General features: G+C 42.5%; 1 protein-coding gene across 3 annotated transcripts in view; it reads left to right on the top strand.

Annotated features, from left to right (window-relative positions):
• The window catches only part of LOC125721420 (interferon-induced protein 44-like), a 39,572-nt gene extending 13,025 nt beyond the window's left edge, over positions 1-26,547 (top strand). For 2 of the 3 annotated variants that reach the window (XM_048997321.1, XM_048997322.1), the window contains 11 exons: positions 7,233-7,428; positions 13,179-13,331; positions 13,763-13,928; positions 14,388-14,488; positions 17,495-17,651; positions 20,141-20,252; positions 20,872-21,067; positions 23,257-23,409; positions 23,622-23,793; positions 24,151-24,251; positions 25,879-26,547. In XM_048997321.1, the coding sequence (XP_048853278.1) occupies positions 7,233-7,428; positions 13,179-13,331; positions 13,763-13,928; positions 14,388-14,488; positions 17,495-17,651; positions 20,141-20,252; positions 20,872-21,067; positions 23,257-23,409; positions 23,622-23,793; positions 24,151-24,251; positions 25,879-26,055 (1,684 nt within the window). In that variant the 3' untranslated portion in view covers positions 26,056-26,547. The remainder of the gene's footprint in view (positions 1-7,232; positions 7,429-13,178; positions 13,332-13,762; positions 13,929-14,387; positions 14,489-17,494; positions 17,652-20,140; positions 20,253-20,871; positions 21,068-23,256; positions 23,410-23,621; positions 23,794-24,150; positions 24,252-25,878) is intronic. The other variant, XM_048997323.1, reaches the window with a different exon arrangement.
• The last annotated feature ends 1,169 nt before the right edge of the window (positions 26,548-27,716 follow it).

Raw genomic sequence — 27,716 nt, 5'->3', positions numbered from 1 at the left:
GACCTGCATCTTGTGATCTAAACGTACGATTCGGAATGTAGTTGCAAACGAGGTCACTCACATACAGCAGTGCAAGACCATTTAAAGCTAGGTTAAGAGCAGTATTTTGTAATTAACACGAAATCTAACTGGCAGCCAGTGCAGTGAAGACAAAATTTTTTAGTTTTGGTGAGGACTCTGGTTGCTGCATTCTGGACTAGCTGGAGACCTCTTTGGACAGCCGGAGAATAAGACATTATAGTAATCGAGCCTGGAGGTAATAAACACATGAACCAATTTCTCTGCATCTTGAAAGGAGAGCGTGTTTCTTAACTTGGCAATATTACGCAGGTGAACGTAGGCAGTACGGCTAATGTTAGAAGCATGTGCATCAAACAAAAGATCAGAATGTAGAATAACACCAAGGTTTTTAACAACAGTACTTGGTGTAATAGGTAGTCCCTCCAGATTGACTGTGATGTCCGATAGTTTACTTCTGGTGGCTTTAGTGCCAGTAAGAAGAACCTCAGTCTTGTCTAGGTTCAGCTGGAGGAAGTTGTCTGACATCTGCTTTTTGATATGCATTAAACGTTCTTCCATTCTCTGAAGTTGCTATCTATCTATCTTCTGGTTTGGCCGATATATATAATTGTATATCATCTGCAAAGCAATGAAAGCTAATTCCATGCTTACGAATAACTAAGCCTAAGGGTAACATATAGTGAAAATAGTAGGGGAGTTAGAACTGAACCTTGTGACACTCCGTATCTGACCTTGACATGTTCTGAGGAATCACTATTTAGGTTCACATACTGATAGTGATCTGACAGGTAAGATTTAAACCAAGAGGGTGTCACTCCCCTTATGCCTACAGTATGTTCAAGCCTATGTAGGAGAATGGCATGGTCTATAGTATCAAAAGCAGCACTAAGGTCAAACAGCACTAGGAGCACAGGTAGTTCTGACTGGTTAACCCTGGTAAATGCTTCAAATAGGATGGTTGCAGCATTAGCACATGCCGTGTCGAGGCCAGAGAATGAAGTTATCGGAGTATTCAACATGTTCTGTCTAATTGAGCATATTCTTTGGTCAAGAAATTTCATAAAGTCGTCACTGGAAAATAACGCGGGCACACTTTGAGTAGTATTCTGGTTATTAGTCAGCTTGGACACCATAGAAAATAGGAATCTAGGATTATTTTTGTTTATTTCAATTAGCTGTGATAGATATTCTGATTTAGCGGCACTAAGAGCCTTTTTGTAGCTACCCAAAGTCTCCTTCCATGCTAGTTCCAGCACCAATAGTTTAATATGACGCCACTTACGTTCTAATTTCCGTATCTCCTGTTTTAAAGTGCGCAAGTCATCATTATACCAAGGAGCAGTTTTATTTACTCTGGTCTTTTTTATTTTTAACGGAGCAATTTTCTCTAGGGTGGAATTAAGCGTAGATGCTAAATACTCCATAATGCTATCAAGTTCAGCAGGACTCAACATTAGTTTGGTTGAAAACGATAGCTCAGGGAGATTATCGATAAAGTTACTCGCTGTATTTGACGTGATTGTACATTTGGTATAGAAGCGAGTCAGGGGGCTAATATTTTGAGGAAGGTAAATATTGAACGTAATAAGATGATGGTCAGAGATAATACTGGACTGAGGCAGTAGAGTCACATTATCTATATCAAGACCAAACGATAGGATTAAATCCAGGGTATGACCGCAGTTATGGGTAGGCCCAATTACATTAGGTTTTACCCATGTCTCTATTAGACAGAGAATGTTTAGGACGTGGTCAAAAATGATTTCTTTTAGAATAAGTGCCTTAGTAGTTAATGATCTAATATTTTGTAATCCTATTTTTAGCTTAGTGGTGCAGGTGGTCTGCATTAGCTGCTCTAATTTCATACAAATTCAATTTGAAAAGGACGTTTTTGCAGTCTACCTGAACTATTTTTAGTTCAGGGCACAGACACAATGTCAATACGGTGGGACCTAGGTGACAACTCAAGACAACTCGCAGGCAGCCAGTTTAGGCTTTCTGCTTGCGGCCTGGCCTTAGCTCCGGTTTGTCAAAGGCTGCCTAAACCTGTACCTGCATATAGGCTAACTGCTAAGTTCATTGAAATACGGGCAGCACCCTCCCACGAGGGGTGGATACCGTCCCGGCTCAAAAGACCAGGCTTCCCCTCGAAAGTGGACCAGTTATCTACAAAACCTATGCTATTTTCAGAGCACCACCTTGACAGCCAGCAGCTCAGCGACCAAAGCCTGCTGTAGGTCTCAGCGCCACGTCTAGCTGGGAGGGGGGCAGAGATGATTACTGCCTGGGACATTGTCTTGGCTAGGTTACACACCTCTTTAAAATTACTTTTCGTAACCTCAGACTGTCTGAGCCTGACATCATTGGCACCAACGTGGACAACTATCTTGGAATATCTACGTCTATTTCTGGTCAGCACCTTAAGATTGGCCCTAATGTCCGGCGCTCTGGCTCCCGGTAAACAATTTACCTCGACTGCTGGTGCCGCTAGCGGTCTATGGCCGCTATTTTCACATGTCGTACTTCCAACAGGCGTCTCAGTGGGTGTTTCACTGAGCTGGGAAAACCTGTTCGACACCCTGGAGATGGAAGGTGGTGCTCAGGGGTAGCCTTCGCCGAAGCTCGGGCTCTCCGACTATGTCGCCGATTTGTCACCCACCCGCCCAGCTGCATGGGCTCTAATGCCGGAGTGTGGGCCATGCTATCTAACTCTAATACTGAAGCCCCCAGACTCCCTGACTGCGAACCTGCAGCTAGCTGGCTACCTGGCGACTGCGCTAACGTCTGGAGGCGCGACTCTAGCTCTATAACTCTTTCCATCAGGGCTTCTACTGCCTTGCACTTCTTGCAGATAAAGTTATCACTGTTTAAGCTATCATTGCTGATGGACAAACTAAGGCTAAACATTCTACATTCGCTACAAAACACAACATCACAACTAGCCATCTTAGAATAAAATCTCACTTACGCTATTTCTTGTTGCGCAGTTTCGCTGAAGAGCTGGTTCTTGCGATAATGGGGGGATGAGGATGAGCTGCTGTAAAGTCCGCGCATCCGGGTTAAAGGAGCATAATAAGCTTGATAATCTTGCGTGGAAAGTTTAAAAGTCTAATCGGTTGTCAGTCTCTCCAAGTTAGAAGTTCGAGTCAAAAAATACATATAAATGCAATTTAGGCATCGAAAGACAAAAAGTTTGGAACACCAACCAGTGTAGTGAGTGGCGCACAGACACTACTGAGGAGCAGGAAGACAAGAGACTTTACATCTTGTCTTGAGAGTTCTGGACTTCAGCAGTACACTGATATTCCGACTCACTCTAAAGGGCATATTTTGGATTAATTTGCTGCTCTGCTGTTAGCCCCTCTGATTGTACAGCAGTTGAACTCCCTATAACTGATCATTTCCTCCTCTCATTTAAAGTTGAACTCACATTTTCCGTTCATAAGCTCCCTCGTTTCATTTCCTTTCACAATATTAAAAATATCAGCTTAGATTTACTTTTTTTCTAGCATTAACTCCCTTATGGACATTCCCAATATATCCACCCCAGAAGAGTTACTTTCCTATTATAACTCTGGGCTTCATGACATTCTTAACTCTGTTGCCCCATTAAAAACCAGATCTGTCTCTTTTTGTATTTCTGCCCCCTGGTTTACATCTGAACTTCGGCTTTTGAAAGCCAAAGGTCGCCAACTAGAGAGGCTTTACAGAAAGACTGGACTCACTGTTCACAAAGAGATGTTCAAAGACCATATATCATACTACAGGGATTCAAATGCTTAAACCAAATCCAACTATTATTCCCATATAATTTCATCCGATAAGGGTAATACTAAGGCATTGGTTTCGATACTCAACAATATTATCCAACCCCCAGATTTTCTACCATCCCATCTTTATTCAGCAAATCGCTGTAATTCCCTTATGTCCTTCTTTAATGAAAAAATACAGAGGATCCACTGGGACCTTGGATCAACCTCATTTGAACTCATTTGAGCTCCACTCCCCTACTCTGACATTTTCATCCTTTCAGCTTCCCACCCTTTCAGAAATTTCAGATATTCTCTGTAAGTCCAAGTCATCCACCTGTCAGTTAGACCCTCTGCCCTCAGATTTGGTTGAGGCCTGTCTCCCTTCTCTGGTTCCCCTCATTTTGTCTATCATTTACTCTTCTCTCACCACTGGAACTGTTCCTCCATCATTCAAAACTTCTGTCATAACTCCAATACTGACGACCTGGTGCTGAGCCTACTGACTTCAATAACTTCCGTCCAATTTTTAACTTACCTTTTATCTCTAAAATTCTTGAAAAAACAGTAGCTATTCAACTTCATTCCCACTTACCTCACAATAATTTGTATGAACAGTTCCAGTCTGGTTTTCGCCGTCTTCATAGCACAGAAACTGCACTTATAAAAATCACTAACGACCTACTTATGGCTGCTGACTCTGGTTTACTAACTATTCTCATTCTTCTTGACCTGAGTGCAGCCTTTGATACTATTTGTCACAACACCCTTGTAAATAGATTATCTTCCATTGGTATCAGAAACACTCCATTACACTGGATCAAATCTTACCTCTCTGGCCGCACTCAGTTCATTCAGCTCAAATCTTTCACATCTCAGCCCTCCACTGTCACTTCAGGTGTGCCCCAGGGCTCTGTCCTGAGGCCCCTCCTCTTCATTATCTACCTCCTTCCCCTAGGCAAAATCTTTCACAAGTACAATATCAATTTCCACTGTTATGCAGATGACACCCAGCTCTACTTCAGTAGCAAACCCAACTCTTCCATTTTACCTTCCTCCCTCATTGATTGTTTAGCAGAAATTAAGTCCTGGTTCTCTTTAAACTTTCTCAAATTAAATAAATTGGGTGTCATCCTCTACAGTACCTTACCCTTCCAGTCTCACATCAATAATATCACTCATATTTCCTTCATATTTCCACCTAGGTAATATTAATCATCTACGTCCTTCCCTTACTCCACATACCACTGATATTCTTGTTAACAGTCTTGTTACTACTCACTTAGATTACTGCAACTCTCTCCTCTTTGGTCTCTCTAAGAAATCCCTTCATAAGCTTCAATTGGTTCAGCTGCCCGTATTATCACCCGAACCTCCTCCATCCACCACATCACTCCCGTTCTGCAGCAGCTTCACTGGCTGCCAGTTGAGTTCCGTATTAACTTTAACATCTTGCTGTTAACATTTAAGGCCATCCACAACCTTGCCCCTCCATATCTGTCCGACCTCCTACAAATTGCCACTCCCCCTCGCACCCTCAGATCCTCATCCTCCATCCATTTCACTGTCCCCCTCGCCCGTCTTCCCACCATGGGGAGCAGAGCTTTCAGTCGCTCAGCTCCTCGGCTCTGGAACTCATTACCATCAGAGCTCAGATACACTGACTCACTTCCACTCTTCAAATCGAAACTTAAAACCCATCTGTTCAAGCTGGCTTTCTCTCTGTGAATTCAGTTGCTTTGTCTAATTTAACCTATATTTTATATTCTTGTATTTTTTGTATTTTATGGTTTTATGATTTATATTGTTCTTTTGCATTCACAGTACAGTGTCCTTGAGTGTCCAGAAAGGCATCTATAAATAAAATGTGTTACTATTATTATTATTATTATTATTATTATTATTATTATTATTGTCATGCCCTGCTCGTCGGCTCCTCATGTGTGCCACGCCCCCTGCTTACCCACGTGTTCTTTCCCGATCGTACCCAGCTGTGTCGGATTATTTTCAATCAGTCCTGTGTATTTCAGTCCGTGTCTTACCTGAATCCTTTGTCTGTCATTGATGTCAGTCGATGTTTGTGCCCTCGTCCCTGAGATTAAACCTCTCGTTTGCCCTGATTCTCGGCTGTCTGCCTGCTTCTTACCCGCCTGCCCGCACGATCGCCGCTCTGCCCGCGATCGATCGTGACAATTATTATTATTATTATTGTTATTATATACCTGTGTTTTTTAAATATTCATGAATAATATACTGTAAACCTTCTGCTATCAAACACACCCAGACACACATACAGCCTGCATATGGTGGTGTGTGGCACTGCAGGTTAGGTCTCTGCACCCATGATAAGACGTTCACTAGTTGTAATCCCATGGCTGGTAGTGATTTCACCAGTGGGCCCATGAGTATGGCTATTATTGTAGCAAAATTATTTGCAAATGTGTGTGGAGAGTTGTGTGACTGTATCTCAATCAGTGTGTGTATCATCAGATTTGTAAATGTAAAAGAATCTGTAAATGCATACTGAGATTTACAAAAGTGTATAAGAATCTGTAAATGTGTATTCAGAACATTTGTGTGTGTAATGAGATTTGTAAATGTGCAAAAAAATCTTAATGAGATTTACAAGTTCTGGAAGCATATTACATTATTCTGGGAAAAACGAATTGGAGTATTTTTCCAAAATAAGGACATAAGAACCCTGTTTTTATAAGTAAAATTTTCAGTTTTTCTGAAATAATGAGATCATCCTGTTTTTCTGAGTAATATTTTCTGTTTTGAAACCGATCACTTGAAACGGTACGGCATACTTCATGGATATAAGCTGATGCATCGAAAAAGCATTCAGGTTTATGATTCCACATGCCATAAAAAGTTTGGACCTATATTCTAATACAAACATCTCTGAAGATGATTCCGGCAACAGAGTTGCGTTCCATGAGGATCCAGTAGGCCTATTTGCAGCAATTGTCTTGAGTCACAACAAAGCCGGCCTGAATGCATTTTATATTTCCGTGCAGCATGTCATACTGTTTCAACTGATCCAGGATAAACACTCCATGGTTTAAATAAATAATCAAGCAAGTATTATTCGTTATGGCTTATTGGTGTTAACCTACAAATACCACTTGGAATGTTGTATAAAAGCAATATCATACTCAAAGTTGTGTTAGTACTACATTATATGACGGCTCGGCCGCATGACCGAATCACAGAGATGATATATTGGAGTACAGCCACATTCCTTCTCATATGTTATTGCTTAACGGTTTTTAGATACCCCTGTAAAGCGGAGTGATATATCTGATATGAAATGTCCAAGTGTGGTTATACTTTAACAGCACTCATAAAAAACATTTTGTCCAATCAGATTTCTTGGTCGAAACTAACTGTTGTATATTAGATATAGAACTATTTGTGTTTCTTATAAATTTTGACTAATTCCCATTTCCATTCGTATAGCACAAGAAAGGACCTCATGAACTACATACAGGATTACAAGCCCCTTATCGATTCAGTGCCTCAGGCTCGGATACTTCTCATTGGTCAGATTACAGCTGGAAAATCAAGCTTCTTCAACTCCATCAACTCTATCTTCCGTGGCAACATAACAAGCCAAGCTGACGTAGGATTTGTAGGAACAAGCCTGACCTTGAAGGTAATGTGATTATGTGAGTCTTCGTTTCACATGAAAGACTTGCTTATACAGATGTCCACCATTCTGGTTCAGTGTTTGTTCCACATCTGCTATGTTTATTTGCAGTTTGTTACTCGTTGCTCTTTGTTGCCCTCATTTAGGACAGTACTGAATCCCTTGTATGAAATTTAGTTTGAGCCCATTGTCACAAAAATTTTACCCAGAGACATAGTTCTGAAGTGATGGGAAATTATTTCTTCTTGCAAAAGGGAAGCAGAGTGATACACAAGAGATGATCACAGACAGCTTCAATGAAAAGGAGATACAATGTTCTAATTTATACAATGGGACAAGCTATATATAAATGGTCTACTCTCCATAAGTATTCCAGTCATTCTTTCTTTTCTTTGCTAAGTTCAATTCTTTGTGTTGCACACCAGGGCAAAAGACTTGGGGAGCAGGTAGGGAGGGGGGGGGCAAAGAAAAGGTGGTTGATTAATAGAAAGGGAACTGGCAAACAGGATCACAGGGGAAGAAACAGGGAGGTGTGGATATGGACAACAGGCAAACAACGTTAATGATGGAACTGGGGACCACAAGACTGGGAAGCACTTAAATACTGAGTTAATGAGGGCCCAGACAAGAGGCAGTTGGGAATTGCTAACCTGAGGGCAAGAACAAGAGGTGAAAAACGAGCACCAGTTGTGGTTTGTTAGAGCAGTGGCAGGGAGGAAACTGGAGGATCAGGCAGACATCATGGGCAGGGAAGGACTGTACCCCACCCCTCCCCAGAATCTGGATGGGACAGGACAAACACTGACAGGGGCACAGACCAGGCAGGGACCAGGCCAGGAATGGACTGAAAATGACCAAGGAGACCCAGGAAAGAGATGGGGGCAAATAAAACAGGTCACACCTGGACAGGACAGATTTTACTACACTTTAGAGGCGCGGAACCCATGGACAAAACAGGACTGGACAGGAACACACCACCCTAGGGCTTTGACTGTGGAGCCTAACACCAGGATAGACATACAAAGTCACCAGATACAAGGACAAGACCAGGAACACAGGACCAGACACCATTAGGAACACAGAGCAGACAAAAAGGACCACAAGGGACACAGATTAGGGAAGAACACAGTTGGGAAGGGGCAAGAGGGCAAAACCAGGGCAGAGCAGAAGGGGCTTGGCAGGGGATCATCCAGACCCTGTGATGTGGGGGGCAGACTAAAGGACGCAGAGCCTCCTGGGGTTGGAGAACTTGTGGGACCAGGTGGCACTGAGGGGTTAGAGTGGCTAGGTGGCACCAAGAAGACAGCAGGGCCAGGGTCAGATGGTGCTGCAGAGACAGTGGAACCAGACCGGGGGGCACTTAGGAGACAGGATAGGAACAGGAGGATAAGGGACCTGCAGGGTGAGAGATGGAGGGACAGGAGGGCATTGAGGAGCTTGAAGGGCATGATGACTGGGACAGCTGAAGATGAGCAGGACATGCTGGAGGGAACCTGGAGGCCTAGACACAGAACGGATCCAGGACGTCCAGATATGGGCAGAACAGAACAGCTCTCACTGGCCTGGCAGCTGAGAGTGAAGCTATATCCAACAGGACACCATGCAGTGAGCGGGGTAGAACCAGGCCTTCCAGAAATGGGCAAGGCAGATGACCTGGCATGTTGGGAGCATGGGCAAAGTGGCGCCCTTGGAGCTGGGAGCAGCAGAAACCTCATCTGTGGTGGCCACTGCGGGTGCAAGGTGGGCAGCCCTCTCGGGGCTGGAAGCCTTGGGCCAGGCGCTAACAGAGTGATGAAGGCCTCTCCTGGGCTGGGGGCTAGTGGAGCGACAAAGGCCTCTCCTGGGCTGGGGGCTAGTGGAGCGACAAAGGCCTCTCCTGCATCTAGTGCAGTAGCAACTTCTCCTGGCCCAGGCATGGTGCAGGCCTCTCCTGGGTTGGGAGCTTAGGGTGCTCCCCAGTAAGGATCATTACATGTACATCTGTATATTCTATTTATTATTATTTATTGCCACTCAACTCCTTATTCTTCTATACCACGGCATTTTTGCACAGCATTTTTGCACAAATAACCCTCGCTGCTACCATACAGTAACTCAAATACTGTATCCAGACTGATACCACCATTAATTCGGCGCTTATGATGTTGCTCGTCTTTGTCCTACTCTGTGTTGCATCATTGTCCTGGAGGAACGGTAACTCATTTCTCTATATACTGTGTGTATGGCTGAAATGACAATAAAACCTACTTGACTTGACTACTTGACTTGATCCGCAAGGAGGCCAAGCCAGGTACAAAGCAGCAGCGTGTCCAAGCAATAGAGTTATTATGGGAGAGGAGAGTGACCCAAGATATGTGTAACAGACTAATTACAGGCCTAAACAAAGTAATAAGATTGATTGTGGAGAATAAAGGTGGACAGAGTGGAAAATAATAAATAAAAAACATATGGTTCTGTACTGTGCTTGAATAAAATAGACACATTCCTTAGTGTGTTCTATCTGGCTAACAGTCTGAAAGGCTGCTGATGGCTGCATATTCACGGGGTGGGGGTGGGGGGCAGTCACAATGACGTGTGAATGTGTCATTAACTTCTCTGCTTGGCCACAATGAAAAGAGATATGTTTGCAGGGGATCAAGGTGAGGTTGCTTTCTTATTACCTAAGAACACTGAACCAATGGTCAAGCAGGGTGGTGGTAGCATCATGCTGTTTTGCTGACAGCACTTTACATCACTACATTGCACATAGAGGATTGCATGATGAAGTAGCACTGGATAGATAGATTGTGAATTAGATAGATAGAGGAACATAAAAGAAACATAGCATAATAAGTATTTACTGTAACCCTATGGTGTCTGAGGCCTCTCACCCTCTTTCAAAGTAGTCTGACATGCCTTGACATTTTACAGTTTTTCTGAATTGCTAAAACACATTTCCTAAAATCTCCTCTCCTTTAATTAAACCACTAAGCACAAACCCTAAAATTCAAGCTAAACTCACAAAAAAATGAAAACGCTACCAGTCAAAACTGTTGTTAGCATGTAAATTAGAAACCGCAAGACTATTGTCACGATCGCCGTAGAAAGAGGGTGATCGTTCAGGCAGGCGAGCGGGCAAGAAGCAGGCAGGCAAGCGGAAGACGGGGAAACGGGGATTTATTGGAGAAACTAGAGGCAGGAAACGTCAGACGTCGACTAACATCAATGACGGACAAGAAACTAAGGCAAGACATGGACTGAAATAGACAGGACTGGGCGAAAATAATCAGACACAGCTGGGCTAGATCGGGGAAGCACTCGTGGATAATGTTGGAGTTCGACTCCACCGAGTCCGTTGATGAGGAAAAGATGCACACATGAGGCGAAGGATGGTTGTAAGTCAGCTCTCTTTATTCTCAGCACAGATCGCGATCCAGGAGCCACACTCAGATGCACAAACAGTACATACCGAAGGAAGCTCTCTCTCTATGGTCTGTGTCTGGTTTTTATAACCCGTTTAGGGCGTCTGCTGTCCTTGTTGGTACCTTTCCAGTTGCGTGACATACAACTATTGTTTTGACAATGCTGGCGTTAGTACCCACCCCCTTTTCCTTTTATCCTATCCTGTTATGTTGCAGAGTTGCAGCGTCAACGACCCTCAGCGACCCCCTTCATTGTTAGGCCCCACAGCCAAGCCGGTCAAGCATAAGCATAATGTCACCATGACCCTGATAATGCACCTTCTGCTTTCCTAATTTCACTTGCATTATGAGAAGGGCTGAAGCCCCCCTTTACTTCCTGCCTGTGTTTCAGTTTGTTCCCATTTCTTAGTGTGACAAAGTTTAGCACGAAGCCTAACCCCCCCTCAATAATCAGGGGGCGTGGCACACACGAGGATATGAGCCGGGCGTGACAACTACAGTATAGTAAAAAAAAAAGTATGGTCGATTACCAAAAATATTTGTATACTGTACAGTTATGACTGACACTAATATATAACGTTTGCCGTACAAAGTACTCCAGAAAAGTTACTGTAAAGGACAAAGCCAAAATGTAAACAAATGAGAGGCATATTACTGCTGTGTTTTCTATTTTGCATCAAAGTTCACCATAGCGCAAAATGTGTTTTAATGAATGAGAATGTGTTTTGAGTTTTGCAAAAAGGGTGACTGAGATCTGCAAATTGTCTCTAACTAGGTGAACATCGTTTAAAGTTTTGCCAAACAAGTGACTGATTCAATAAATGACTGTTGGCAATTGGCAGTTTTGTTCCCAAAATGATTTTTAATAATTCAGCAATTCAGAAAAACTGTAAAATATTTCACTTATGTAAACAACATTTATCCCAAAGTGCTACAAATGCTTTTATTCAGCACAAACTCAGCACCAATAATCTGAGATCATTTAGAATGTGATTATTCTATTTTTTTTTGTTAAAATCTACTTTAAACATATACTTTTCAAAAACCTATTTTCAGTGGTGCTGACAAATTGTAAAACATCACATTATAAACATTTCTAGCCAAGACGTTTGAGCTCTGAAGCTTATAGACATTGGGGCTGGCTACACAAAGGTGAATGAGACATTCAAAGAATTGTATGAGGTTTGATACTAAAGTGTTACAACTTTGAAGTGATTTTGGAGTCACCACACCTTTGCATACTGTCAATGGCCCATCAGTCTGGAATGTCTGTCACTGCTCCTCACACCAATCAGTTTGGAGAGGCAGTGTGAATTTTAGTTTATTTCAGTTGCTAAATTTCTTCCACACTATGAAACACTCACACTACACAGTGAGAACATGTAATCCCTATGCAGAGAGAGCAGGAGGCAGGATTCAAACCCCCAAACCACCCACCAAGTCACTGTCCTACCCTCATGCGCTTATTGCCATTACCCATCATTCCTCTGGGTTCTCTGGCTTCCCTCCCCATCACCCACCAAGTCACTGTCCTACCCTCATGTGCTTATTGCCATTACCCATCATTCCTCTGGGTTCTCTGGCTTCCCTCCCCATCACCCACCAAGTCACTGTCCTACCCTCATGTGCTTATTGCCATTACCCATCATTCCTCTGGGTTCTCTGGCTTCCCTCCCCATCACCCACCAAGTCACTGTCCTACCCTCATGTGCTTATTGCCATTACCCATCATTCCTCTGGGTTCTCTGGCTTCCCTCCCCATCACCCACCAAGTCACTGTCCTACCCTCATGCGCTTATTGCCATTACCCATCATTCCTCTGGGTTCTCTGGCTTCCCTCCCCATCACCCACCAAGTCACTGTCCTACCCTCATGTGCTTATTGCCATTACCCATCATTCCTCTGGGTTCTCTGGCTTCCCTCCCCCATCACCCAAACACATTGTAGAGTGAAGTGGAGTTTTTAAATTGTCCATAGGTGTGAATGTGTGTGGGAATGGTGTGTGTCACTCCCCATCCTGGGTTATTCCCTGCTTTGTGGGATATGCTCCGGACTTCTGTGACCCTGCGTAGACATAAATGACATTTCTCACATCCATCGTTCCAATAACATGTACTTTAGGGGTCTGACAGGATTTTTAATCAGCATTAAATCTGGCCCACAGAACAACACATGACCATCTTAATGCTGCCTGTTTAGTAGATTATCTGCATTTGGTGTTTTTCTTAAGCAAATCTGAGTGGGCTGCCTGAGCTGAAGACCTCCACATCAGTGCCCCCATGTTATTTGAGCTTGAGATGCCTGCTGAAGTGATTAGCAGCAAGAAGATGAATGAAACCATTTGTTTTCTTCCAGTATCGCACTTACGAGGTGAAGGCAGGTCGAGGCGGACAGCCTATGGGATTCCTACTGTGTGACACCATGGGATTGGAGGTAAATAAGGATGGAGGGGTGAAATATGACGATATAGTGAGCATCCTGAAGGGCTACATACCAGACGAGTACCTGGTAAGAACTGTGTATCTAACCACACCTCAAAACTAATGCTATATGAATACAGGAAATTAAGTCTCAAAAAAAGAAAATGAAGGGGTGAACATTGAAGATATTGTGAGCATCCTGAAGGGGCTGCATAAAAAATGGGTACCGGGTAAGAGCTGTGTATCTAAGCAGGTCTCAGTAACAGCTTCCATATGAATGCATGCATGTCTGATCCCATTAATGGCTTATAACAGTCACATGTTTACAGATACTGGTCGTCTTCTCCCTACATTCTCTTCTGACAAAATTAAATCTTATCCATTGATTTGTTCTCACATAAATAAGGAATTACACAGATGTCATATGAGATACACAACATTTTGCTTCAATTTCTCATGATCTCAAAGTCAGTGCATGTCTGTTTGTAATGTGTCATTAACAACGTTTTGTCTGTTTAGTTCAACCCTGCATCACCATGGCAACCTGGTGCTGGTCAGACAGAGTTACAAATTAAGGACAGGATCCACTGTGTGGTGTATGTGATAGACAGCTCAACATTAGGAATCATGGCTACAGAAATGAAGAAGAAAGTTGATGAAATCCGAAAGAAAACTAGTTTTCAAGGTTAGTGAGTGGGGAGGAATGTGGCATCTGTTATTGAGTGCGTGTTGTTGGGCAGGGGTACATGAATAACACAGAATAATCACACAGGAACCTGCCAAAGTAAGAACAAGAGCAGCTTTCTGGAATGGAAAATGGCAAACCATGTTTTCTGGGGCTTTGGCAGGAACAGTATTCATGCTGTAACTGAAGGAGCTCCTGGATGCTCCTCCACACAGAGCCGCTCCATCTGTGAGAAGCTGGAGGGCTTTCTGTCACATAGGGCCCACTTTTAAAGGGTTGGGACTGAAGATTAGGGTATGAACATGAGCTGAGCTGAACACATGTGGATTGAGGAAAGGCAGAGTGATGCTGGCAGGTGCTTCTGAGTAAGACAGACATCAGTGTGCTGATTGCTATGATGGCTTATTCCATAGAACATATAATATGTCACTAGTGAGACGTTTCTGTTGATGTTTTTAGATGTGCCTCTATTGGTGCTACTGACCCATGTGGACAGAGCGTGCCCGCATGTGGAAAAGGACTTGAAGAAGGTGTATCACAGCTGCTACATAAAGGATATGGTGAGTTTCAGGGTCTAACACTGGAATCAGTACTAAAAGCTCGCAGCAGACACATACACAGTGAACAAGTGAGAGATAGCAGTTCATCTGGGTGAATGTCTGTGGGCTGTAGGAGGAAACAGAGTGAACAAGCAAACGTCACACATGCAACCAGCGGCAGGGATCGAGCCCACAGCCCTGGGGGGTCTGAACCTTTGGTTTATTATATTCCAATGGCTCACAAAACTTTATCTCAATTTTATTTTCTAAAACATATTTTCAGGCAGCAAAATGACCCTGTGGGCAGCACTGTGGCCTCACGCCTCCATAAACCAGGATGCTGGCCTGGGTGTCTCCTTCCTCAGGTCCTCTGTTTCCTGGGATTGGGGGTTATGGATGGATGGATGACAAATTTGTGTCCAAAATTTGGATTTACATTTACTGCATTTGGCAGATGCCCTTAGCCAGAGCGACTTGCATAAGTGGGTAGAAGTCTTATCAGTGATTACATTCTGATACTTATTCAGTAGAAGCCGGTTAATACTATCACAATAAAAAACTCTGTTGGCAAGTAGTACAATTCTTTGACATTTAATTGCCATCAGGAGCTTTAGAACTTCAGTTATACAGTGGTACCTTGGAAGACAAACTTACTTCATTCCAGAAGGCTGGTCGACTTAGGATTTGGTTGAGTTCCAAGTTAAATTTCCCCATAAGAAATTATGTAAATGAGTTTAATCCCTTGCAGAGCCTCCATGTTTACCTATTGAAACCTATCAACTCAGCGAACTAATGATACAATCATTCAACAACTGATAAAGTCATACAGACATGAAAAACCACACATCCATCCATCCATCCATTTTCCAAACCGCTTATCCTGCTGGGTCGCGGGGGGTCCGGAGCCTAACCCGGAAGCAATGGGCACAAGGCAGGGAACAACCCAGGATGGGGGGCCAGCCCATCGCAGGGCACACTCACACACCATGCACTCACGCACTCCTATGGCCTATTTAGTAACTCCAATTAGCCTCAGCATGTCTTTGGACTGTGGGGGGAAACCGGAGTACCCGGAGGAAACCCCACGACGACATGGGGAGAACATGCAAACTCCACACACATGTGCCCCAGGCGGAGACTCAAACCCGGGTCCCAGAGGTGTGAGGCAACAGTGCTAACCACTGCACCACCATGCCGCACCTAATAATGATAAGAATGATAATAATAATAATAATAATAATAATAATAATTGCATTTTGTCCAATCACCGCCAGTTACTGTAAACAGTAAAGTACACTTAACTAGACAATTCTGTATTATTTTGGTTTATACTGATTAATCCATTAATTCTATCTTTTGTACTTTAAATGGACAGAGTACAGTTATTATTAGTAGCGGAAAAGTATTGTGAGGGAACACAAAGCTATTGAGTTTTGCCTATTTGTCACATTTGTGGCTTCCCTCCTGTTTATTTGTGGATTTCTGTACAGTTCGTACCACTGAATTGCCCCTAAGAGGTCAGAGTGGCAAAACATTTCCTAAGTAATTTTGCATTCTCTCACAATACTTCAGTGTTGCCACACAATAGATTTGTGATCCCACTGCACTTGCCCGCTTGTGATTTGCTGTACTGTAATACAGACATGTCCTGTGTGCTTTAAGCATTAAACTATGGGGGACAATGTACACCAGACAACTATAATATTATGTTTATATACATATTTATTATTATAATCATCATCATCACAATTGTTATTATTTATGACAATAATGATGATGATGATGATAATAATAATAATAATGATAATAATAATAATGATTATAATAATTGCACTGTGCCCAATGACCGCCAGTTGCTGTAAACAGTAAAGTACATTTAACTAGACATGTCTGTATTATTTTGGTTTATACTTATTAATCCATTAATTCTATCTTTTGTATTTTAAATGGACAGAGTACAGTTATTATTAGTAGCGGAAAAGTATTGTGAGGGAACACAAAACTATTGAGAGGAAACACAAAACAATTAAAAATATATTTTCTCACCCTGACATCTTTAGGGACTCAATATACTGCAGATGATCTATAGAAAAAAATCACAAATACATCACTATCAACAAATATGTGGTTTTATTTATGATGTATGAAATCAAAATCATTGGGACGCAAAGGAAAATGGCTCTTCGCAATTTTCTTTTAAACCGTAATCATAGGCTAATTGATTAATCATAAGTATTGATTTATTTCCATGACAATATTGTATATACAGTAATACTTATTTTGTCACCCTGGTCTATTTAATTGCACATAAGGAAAGTCACAGAGAATAATAACCAAAAGGGTGAAGAATTTGATTTTGTTATGGTGTTTGTGGTTAGAAGTTAATGGTGCTTTTATTTTGAAAGATCAGTTTGTTGACATCAAGACATGTTGCAAAATGCCGTCTGTATGTGAAGTTATATGTCTATCTTTAGAGATAAAAATTCCGTTTCTATGCGAAAAGTTTAAGACGTTTTGGCCCTAAAGGGTTTCCACAAGAGGGTCCAGCGAGCGCGTAGACCGGATGGGTTTTCTGCTCACGAGCGCATACACGCGTGCCTCATATTTTGAGAGTAATAATTTAATACTGATTGAGCAAGTGAGTATTGTGTAGAGTCAAGTGTATAGTGAGGATGATATTTCTGCTGGCGAGTGCATATGCAAGCATGGTTTTTATGTGCGTGTGTTTTGAGACTAATTAAACGCCATAGACCCTTTCGAAGTCCGAATTTGTACAGTTGAACGCTTCTCGACCCATAGAAGTTCTAGTAGGAAAGGTTGAGATCCAAGACATTGCATTGAAAAAAAATACAGGTTTGATATCAGAGTTATTCGAGTTCCGAGGTTCTACTGTACATTCACATTCAGCAGCATCTGCTAAAGGCAGATTTATACCATTTCAGTTGTGACTTATTACAACCCTGTTTGACACAAGTCTTGTGATACAGCAGCTGGAAAATATACATGAATGTATGTGTCTCTCTGCAGATCTACAGAGCTAGCGGGTGTCTGGGCATCCGACCATCAAATGTGATTCCAGTGAAGAATTACCATGATGAGAGTGAGCTGAATAATACCTGTGACATCCTGCTCCTCAAGGCCATGAAGCAGATGCTGGACTTTGCTGACAATTACTTTGACAACTGTGAGGAAAACACGAAGTAGATAAATTTACCATATTGAGAGGTTGTGCCGTGGCCTCAATCTGTCCATGTCCCTGTGTTTTACGCCACAGGTTAGGTCCCTATAAACCTGCATTAGGCTGTTTTTGTACCTTTCCTGACACTCAAACCTTTTCATAGCCTGGATTTATAATTGTCTTTTCACTTGAGTATGAATGATGCTGAAATATATATATATATATATATATATATATATATATATATATATATATATATATGATAATAATAATAATAATAATAATAATAATAATTATTATTATTATTATTATATAATTGAGAAATGATTGAAACAGAAAATTTTGCTATGGTCTCAATTTTTCCAGGGCTGTGTGTGTGTGTATGTGTGTGTGTGTATATATATATATATATATATATACACATACACAGCCCTAGAAAAAATTGAGACCACAGCAAAATTTTCTGTTTCACTCATTTCTCAATTTATGGGTACATGCCTGTGTAAAATGTACATATTTTTTTGCAAACTCCAGCCTGATTTTTCCCTGCTTCTCATTAATGAAGAGCTTCTTCCTTGCTTTATGGGTCTTCAGTCCTGCTTCTAGGAGCCTGATATGATCCTAACCCTAGCAGTGCACTTCACACCTACACGTAATGTTTTTCCCATTCCTTTTTAAGGTCACTTGAGGTCATCCTCCGATTTATGAGGCACTGCCGGATAAATTGACGGTCATCTCTGGCGATAGAAAGTAGCTTCTACCTTGTGACTGTCTAGTTTTTGGTTATTGCCTCCTGCTTCACCTTATTCTTGTTTGTTGCTGTCTTAGAAACTTTGAGCCTGGAAGCAGCCTGCCTCGTAGTTTAGCCTCCAGCAGTAAACCCAGGAATAAATCAGGATTTAAAAATATAGAATGATTTCTTGTTTTTTCCAGAGCTGTATAATTTCACATTCAGGTATACATTTTAACCCAGCACTAGATTAGATGCCATGCTAATAAAATTACCTGATGATTCCAGCATTGGTCACTTTCTGTCTCAGTCTTAAAATATATGCAAATATATATAAAATTATATTTATCACGGATGAGGAGTTTATTTAAAATGCTACATCTAGGGGATACCTCTAACATCTGACAAGATTTTACCTTGGGCCCCTCATTAGGGTTCATTTCTTAAGAAAAAATGGAGTTTTGACATTTGATCCCCTTAAGATGATAACTAAAAAACTATTTGCTGGGTGTTGTTCAAACTTTGTATGGGTGCCAACTGGCACTGATTAAATTTTGACACAGGTCACCCCAAAATTTAAGCAATGCAGCTTAGTGGCAGCAAAATGAAGGGTGAAAGCAGACTACATTTGATTTTGTAAAAAAAAAAAAGTGTTGGATGAGTTTTATTAATGTGTAACAAAAACATTATTTAAATGAAGATCTATGCCTGGTTTTATTTTCAGATAAATTGTCTCAAAAATGAAGCAGCAGCACCGTGTGGTAGCAAAGGAAGGAAATGACAGCTATAGAAGATACTCAGTCTTGTGAACACAATAACTCTAAAAGTATTTTATGAATCTTTTTCAAACAGCATAATGAAAGCAAAAAAAAATAAAAAAAACAGTTGTAGTACTTGACATTTGATCCCGGTTGTATGATAACAGATAAAAGTAATTCCCAGATTCTTTTAAACCTTTCTAGACATGTTGTAAGGGCAAAAGGGGGGGGGGGCATCAAATTTAATGACGCATCTGGCATTGCATGGATACACTTAAAAGCAGATGGATGCATAGTGTTGTGTAAATTTGTTAAATGTTCTGTATTTATATATATTTATATATTGAAGTTAATTTATTGTTCAATCTGACATTCAAATTTCCCTTTAAAATAAAAACGGCCATTATTTAATGTTGTAGATTGGTTTAGGCACTGTTTAGTCACCAGCATCTTTATTTCTTCACTCTTATTGTTTCTACATTTATTTTGGAGTTTGCATTGGGGAGGGGGGGCACTGCCGGTAATTCCTGCCCAGGTCGCCACATGAGTGAGGACCAGCCCTGAATGTACTAGGTATAATAGGTATAAGTACAAATTCGGTGCTTGAAGTGGGCTGTTCAGAGAGAGGCTGTACCTAGCACCTCTTTGTCTCCCTTTTCAGAGAACCGGCAACATTTCTACTATGTTTGATTTGCTAGTAATGGTAAAAGATAACAAGGGGAGTACCGGCACTCGATTTTCCCTACTTCAAACACTGTAAAAATCCATTTAAGAAACATTTTACTCCAAAGCCAGCTGTAGCATAAGGCATATTGAAAATGTATAAAGTATATTGTTAAAAAGGTTCATGCAAAAGGGTAATGGGTCAGTGTGTGGCTCAGTCGGTTAGGGCTCTGTGGCCGTAGTCAGCAGGTTGTTGGTTCAGATCCTGAGAACAAGGCCCTTAACCCCAGTTTCTCCAGGGACTGGTGGACCGATAATGAAAACACAATGCTTTCCTTGAACAGGTCAGAAAGTTGGTGTTGGGAAAATGGGAAGTGGGAGCAGTACCCCAGTGACAGAGGAGAACAAACCAGAGCTCCTTGGTAAAGCCTGGAGGGATGTTGTGTGGGACCACAGGTATGAAGCCCGTTTTTATCCAATATAATCAACAACTTGTTTTGTTTATTTTTTACTAGCATCCCATAATTTTATGGATATATGTTTAAAATATGCATAAGTTCTATAACCTTCCCCTCCCACACAAACACACATATAAACATTGGGCAGTGTGCAGCCCTGCAGGTTACCTCACCAGCTGCTAACTGCATTTATCACCTACACTGCATTTATGTATCTCTGCTGGGTATCTTTTGCCTCATATTTAATCTGTCTGCTTATGCCCTAATTGTTAATGGTCTATTGTAATGGGCGTCTCCAATTGTAACAAGCTGTGCCAAAGCAAGTTTTATTTTATGTTGCAATAAAGATTCTGAAGATTCTGATTTTATGTTCCGCAGAGTGATGTCACCATTGGGCCCTTGAACAAGACCCTTGCATAGCTTTGGTTAGCAAATGTAAATAAAAAATAAACAAACACTTTCTAATAAGCATGTATGATACTTCATTAAGTGGTTTTAGTTGCAGATGACTAATGAGATGTAAAGGAAGCCATAGTAATATGCTATTATGGGATCGTTTATATTCCTTATGAATTCTGGCTAATCCCTATTTCCAATTCAAATGTCTGTTCTTTTAGCACACGAACTGATCTCAAGCAATACCTGCAAGATTACAAGCCCAACATTGATTCAGTGCCTCAGGCTCGGATTCTTCTAATTGGTCAGATTACAGCTGGAAAATCAAGCTTCTTCAACTCCATCAACTCTATCTTCCGTGGCAACATTACAAGCCAAGCTGCAGTAGGAGAAATGAAAACCAGCCTGACCTTGAAGGTAATGTGACTGTCTAACTTCATTTCCTGGTATAACATTCGTGTATCCAGATGTCTTTATATGATGTTCTTGCTTGAGAGGAAGGACGATATTCTGTTATTTTTAGCTTCACTCTGCTTCAGTTGCTGTTTGTTATCCTCATTGTGATTTAAGAAGGGATTGACTCTATGGCAGGATATGGAAAACCCACATAACACAGCAAGAACATGCAACCTCCACATACACAGAGCCAGAGGCACGATTTGAGCTTCCAGCCCTAGAAGTGTGAAGCTGCAGCACCATCCACTGAGCCACTGTGCCACCCTCATCATGTTCTTATTGCCATCTTTCAAAAAAGGGGATAGAAGTAATTTGTCTAACTATAGGCCAATCAGTCTAACTTGTATAACTGGTAAAGTTATGGAGGCTATAATCAAAGAGAAAATGGTAGATTACCTGGACTCCAATAACATTTTGCGGGATAGCCAGCATGGATTTAGGAGAGGTAGATCCTGTTTAACAAATCTGTTGGAGTTTTTTGAGGAAGCTACTCAGGAAGTTGATGATAAGAAGGCCTATGATGTCATCTACTTAGATTTCCAAAAGGCTTTTGATGTTGTCCCCCACAAGAGGCTCCTACTTAAACTCAAAGTGACAGGTATTTTAGGTACCGTAGCGACCTGGATTGATAACTGGTTAACAGATAGGAAACAGCGAGTAGTTATAAGAGGCACAATGTCACAGTGGGCTTGCGTTCATAGTGGGGTACCGCAGGGTTCGATTTTAGGACCACTATTGTTCCTAATTTACATAAATGATATGGATACCAATATATACAGTAAACTGGTGAAATTTGCAGATGACACCAAGGTGGGTGGTGTAGCAGATACTGAATTAGTAGCTCAGCAGCTACAGCGGGATCTTGATTTAATTAGTGACTGGGCCGATACCTGGCAGATGAAATTTAACGTCGATAAATGTAAGGTACTCCATCTAGGGAGCAGAAATATAAAGTACAGGTATTTCATGGGTGTCACTGAAATAAAGGTAGCTGATCATGAGAAAGACCTTGGTGTGTATGTTGATGCTTCCATGTCCCATTCTCGCCAGTGTGGGGAAGCAATAAAAAAGGCCAATAGGATGTTGGGGTATATCTCCAGGTGTGTGGAGTTTAAGTCAAGGGAGGTAATGCTAAGATTATACAATTCCTTGGTGAGACCTCACCTAGAATATTGTGTGCAGGTTTGGTCACCATATCTTAAAAAGGACATTGTGGCCTTAGAAAAGGTGCAGCGTAGGGCCACAAAAATGATTCCTGGTCTTAGAGGAATGTCATACGAGGAACGGTTACTTGAGCTAAATCTGTTCAGTCTCAAGCAAAGGAGACTGAGGGGGGACATGATCCAGGTATATAAGATTCTAACAGGTTTGGATGCTGTTCAACCAAATAGTTACTTCAGCATTAGTTTAAATACACGAACTCGTGGCCATAGGTGGAAATTAGCGGGAGAACATTTCAAGCTGGATTTAAGGAAGCACTTCTTTACACAGCGTGTAGTCAGAGTATGGAATAGCCTTCCTGATAATGTAGTGCAAGCTGAATCCTTGGGTTCCTTTAAATCAGAGCTAGATAAGATTTTAACGACTCTGAGCTATTAGTTTAGTTCTCCCCAAGCGAGCTTGATGGGCCGAATGGCCTCCTCTCGTTTGTATAGTTCTTATGTTCTTATGTTCTTATTACCTACAGGACATGTGCTGCTGAAATGTATTTTCCGTGATATGAAATCACATCGTACCGGTTGAGCACATAATGTGATTCTTAATGGTTATTAAATCCAATCCGCAGACCAAGTGATTGGTCTCCCTGAAAAATAAAACACTAATCAGCAGTGTCACCAAGCTTAGTGAATCTCCCCACACCCCCATTTTAATGCTGGTTGTTAAGTCCATTATCCTTGTATTGTTTAAATAAAGTGGGTGGCCTGAGCTGAAGACCTCCTCACCAGTGGCCACCAAGTTACATCATTTTGAGATGCCTGCTGAACTGGATAAGCAGGTAGAAGGTGAATGACATCATGTGTCTTCTTCCAGTATCGCACTTACCAGGTGAAAGCGGGCCGAGGCGGACAGCCTCTGGGATTCCTACTGTGTGACACCATGGGACTGGATAAGCAGGTAGAAGGTGAATGATATCGTGTGTCTTGTTCCAGTATCACACTTACCAGGTGAAAGCGGGCCGAGGCGGACAGCCTCTGGGATTCCTACTGTGTGACACCATGGGACTGGAAGAAAGGGAGGATGGAGGGATGAAAATTGAAGATATTGAGAGCATCCTGAAGGGCTACGTTCCAAACAAGTACCAGGTAAGAACTGTGTATCTAACCACACCTCAAAAACTACTGCTATATGAATACAGGAAATTAAGTCTCATTCACTGATTGTTTTTGGCATAAATAATGTGCTGTTGTTACATAAGTGTCATATGAAAGGACTCGCATTGCTTTTCGCTTTAGTTTTCTATGATCTCACAGTCAATGCATGTCTGTATGTCATTCACACCTTTTTGTTTGTTTAGTTCAACCCTGTGCGGCCAATGAAAGCTGATAACTCTCAGGCATGGAGCACATTGGCTCTTAAGGACAGGATCCACTGTGTGGTGTATGTGATAGACGCCTCCACAATTGGAATTGTGGACCAAGGAATGAAGAATAAAATTGATGAAATCAGAAAGAGAACTAACTCGGCAGGTCAGTGAGTGTGGAGAACAGGGAGGGAGGTGGCATCTATGACGGAGTGTGTGTCAGTGGGGGAAGGGGTGGATCTGGGGGTCACAATTCACAAGCAACTATTTATATACATGTTGTAATATGCTTTAACACCTGCTTTTCCTGAACCATGAATAATACTGAACAATCATACGGGAAAGTAGAAATGTAAGTTCACCCATGCGAACTAATGACTTTAATAATGTATTTGGATATTCAGTATGAACACAGAGAAGTTCAGTTTACCGGACTGGAATATGGCAAGCTGAACGTTTTCCGTGCCTTTGGCAGACAACATATAATATGTCACTAGTGAGACGTTTCTGTTGCTGTGTTTAGAGGTCCCTCTATTGGTGCTACTGACCCATGTGGACAAAGCGTGCCCACATGTGGCAAAGGACTTGAAGAAGGTGTATCACAGCTGCTACATAAAGGATATGGTGAGTTTCAGGGTCTAACACTGGAATCAGTACTAAAAGCTTGCAGCAGACACATACACAGTGAACAAGTGAGAGATAGTTCATCTGGGTGAATGTTTGTGGGCAGTAGCAGGAAACAGAGTGAACAAGCAAACGTCACACATGCAACCAGCGGCAGGGATCGAGCCCACAGCCCTGGGGGGTCTGAACCTTTGGTTTATTATATTCCAATGGCTCACAAACCTTTATCTCAATTTTATTTTCTAAAACATATTGTCAGGCAGCAAAATGACCCTGTGGGCAGCACTGTGGCCTCACGTCTCCATAAACCAGGATGCTGGCCTGGGTGTCTCCTTCCTCAGGTCCTCTATTGCCTGGGATTGGGGGTTATGGATGGATGGATGACAAATTTGTGTCCAAAATTTGGATTTACATTTACTGCATTTGGCAGATGCCCTTAGCCAGAGCGACTTACATAAGTGGGCAGAAGTCTTATCAGTGAGTACATTCTGATACATATTCAGTAGAAGCCGGTTATGAATACTATCACACTAAAAAACTCTATCGGCAAGTAGTACAGTTTTTTGACATTTAATTGCCCTCAGGAGCTTTAGAACTTTAGTCGTACAGTGGTACCCTCCAGCATAGTCCCTGGAGAATGAAGAACTTGGTGGTGAGGGCAGCGGGCGTAGCCGGGACCTCCTGCTGGGGTGCAGCAGCTGCAGCAGGCAGAGGCGAAGGGAGCGCCTCGGGCGGTGGACCTGCAGGCAGCGGGCGTAGCCGGGACCTCCTGCTGGGGTGCAGCAGCTGCAGCAGGCAGAGGCAAAGGGAGCGCCTCGGGCGGTGGACCTGCAGGCAGCGGGCGTAGCCGGGACCTCCTGCTGGGGTGCAGCAGCTGCAGCAGGCAGAGGCAAAGGGAGCACCTCAGGCGGTGGACCTGCAGGCAGCGGAGGCGGCCACTCGGGCTGCGCGGCGGCCCGGCGTGTTCTCCGGACGGGAGAAGCTGCCCGGGGAGGCAGCTTAGCTGCGCAGGTGACCTCAGGAACAGCCGGAGAGTCCTCCTGTTCCCCGGCTGAGAGGGAGGCGGGGGCGAGTGCGCACGTCCCCAGAACGATCGGCGGGACGATCGCGTGCTTCTTCCTTTTTCGGGTCCTCGTCGGGAAGGGAGGCTGCGCGCTGTCCACAAAGGCAGACGGCGGGAGGACAGTCCCGGGCTCACTCGGAGCGACCCACCGCTCCGTCCGGAGCTCGGCCAGCTGCCGGAAGTTATCGCGCACCTCCTCTCCGAGGTGCGCATCCTCCTCTAGGGACAGCTGGTCCAGGATGACCCAGCTCCGGCTGATGAGACCCCACGCCGGGGGATCTTCCCGGATGCCGGGCTGGGCGATCCAGAATAGCACCTGGTCAACGTAACCGGCGTATTCTTCCTCAATCACGGAAGGTGCTTTCTTCCTAGGGTCTGTCATTCTGTCACGCTTGAGTTAAGAGTTATTAAAGTTCCAAGGTTCTACTGTACATTCTCATTTGGCAGCATCTGCTAAAGGCAGATTTATACCATTTCAGTTATGACTTATTACAGCCCTGTTTGACACAAATCATGTGATACAGCAGCAGGAAATTATACATGAATGTATGTGTCTCTCTGCAGATCTACAGAGCTAGCGAGTGTCTGGGCATCCTACCATCAAATGTGATTCCAGTGAAGAATTACTTTGATGAGAGTGAGCTGAGTGACACCTGTGACATCCTGCTCCTCAAGGCCATGAAGCAGATGCTGGACTTTGCTGACAATTACTTTGACAGCTGGGAGGACGACACAGAGTAGATGAATTGATCATATTGAGGGGTTGTGCCATTGCCTTTCTCTGTCCATGTCCTTGTGTTCTACACCACACCTTTGTTTCCTGTAAACCTTCGTTAGGCTCTTTCTGTACCTTTCCGACACAGAAACCTTTTCATAACATGGATTTATAATTGTCTTGTCATTTGAGTATGAATGATGCTTAGATATATTCTATACAATATAAATTCGATATATCCTTTATATATGTGTATCCCCAAAGAAATCTCCTCAATTATAGAAGTACATATGGACTTGATGTTTTTCCTAGACAGCCCAGTCTTACAAGAGAAACAAAATAGTTGATTTTCACAGCATTTTCTTCCCGGCCAATGCCTTCTCTAGTTAAACCATAGAGACTATACTATCTCGCGTAGTCACTGGCTAACATACAATAGCCATTTCTGTGGTTTTTGTTCTCTTGCCCTATTCATCACAATCGTGGTGAATTAAAAAAAATCTGTTAAGTCAAAAACAGTACTGTGTCATGTTATGCAAATATACATCCAGCACCATTGATCTACAGGGGAGTGGGCGGTACCAGGAACTACACCGAAAAGGGTATCACAACAGTCCTAACACCTTTCCGCATATGCTAATCATCCAAGGGCAGCACTGGCAATTAAATACACCACCAACAATTAATTATTGTTATATTAACTTCTTTTATTAAGAAGTACTGTTAGGTTTTACAGTGTATACACATGCTGTCTTATCCATTTTGATTGTGATATCATCCTTTGTCCATTATGTTCGGAAGTTTTGAAGAAGAATCGAAGCTGCGATCAGCTCAGCATCCCCCAACATGTGCCCAGAACGCTTCTTAATTCCAGTCTGAAGCGCATCAACAAGAGGCTTGCAGTACTTCAGCTGCAGCCTGACTCTGTCAAGTTCGATGGTCAGGAGGTTGATTGTCGGAAGTAGCCACCCCATTTGGGCATTAGATTCCGCTTGCAGAATGTTGGTTGCCCGGGCGACAGGGCTCATTACAGCAGCATACTCAGTAAGGAACGCAAGTCGGCTGGGTTGAACCTGTAATGAAAACAAAACAAACAGCACCGCAATTTTAAGCCTACCTTTACATTGAATTAAATCAGAATATTATACAAAAAGAAAAAACTGAACACATTCATTTTAATTAACTAATAAAACACATAGCATATTTCTTACTTACATTGGGACCTTTAGGCCGGTGCACATTACTCCTACTGCCCCCTCACCCTTGTCTTCGATTATCCTACATAGTCTTTCCACTGCCAGGAACAAGGAATTCCACCTTGTCTTATTCGGTGGGAGAAGCTGGAGGGAACAGTGGACCTTCCACATTTGTTCCGCAGACCATTACACTTGCTAAATGTAGAATGGTACAATTTCCTGTATGCCTCACTGGATGTTGCATTTATGCCATCTTCTCTAGCTACTGGGTTTAGTAGATTACAAGCACAGCGCTGGTGTTTTGGCAGCTGGAATTCAAAACTGTCGTCTTCATTTAGAAGTGCAGAAGTATCAATGAAAAAAAAAAGGTTTGCATCCTGTTGGTTGTCAGTCATGGGTTGGAAGGGATTTTTTTTTTCTTTCCCAGTGGCAGCTGTGGATAGGAAATTTATTTTAGTTTTTACTTTTCTTTACAGCAGTGATGCTATTTT

Source organism: Brienomyrus brachyistius, unplaced genomic scaffold (genome assembly GCF_023856365.1).
Source record: "Brienomyrus brachyistius isolate T26 unplaced genomic scaffold, BBRACH_0.4 scaffold33, whole genome shotgun sequence".
NCBI lineage: Eukaryota > Metazoa > Chordata > Actinopteri > Osteoglossiformes > Mormyridae > Brienomyrus > Brienomyrus brachyistius.
This window is presented reverse-complemented; position numbering and strand designations above follow the sequence as displayed.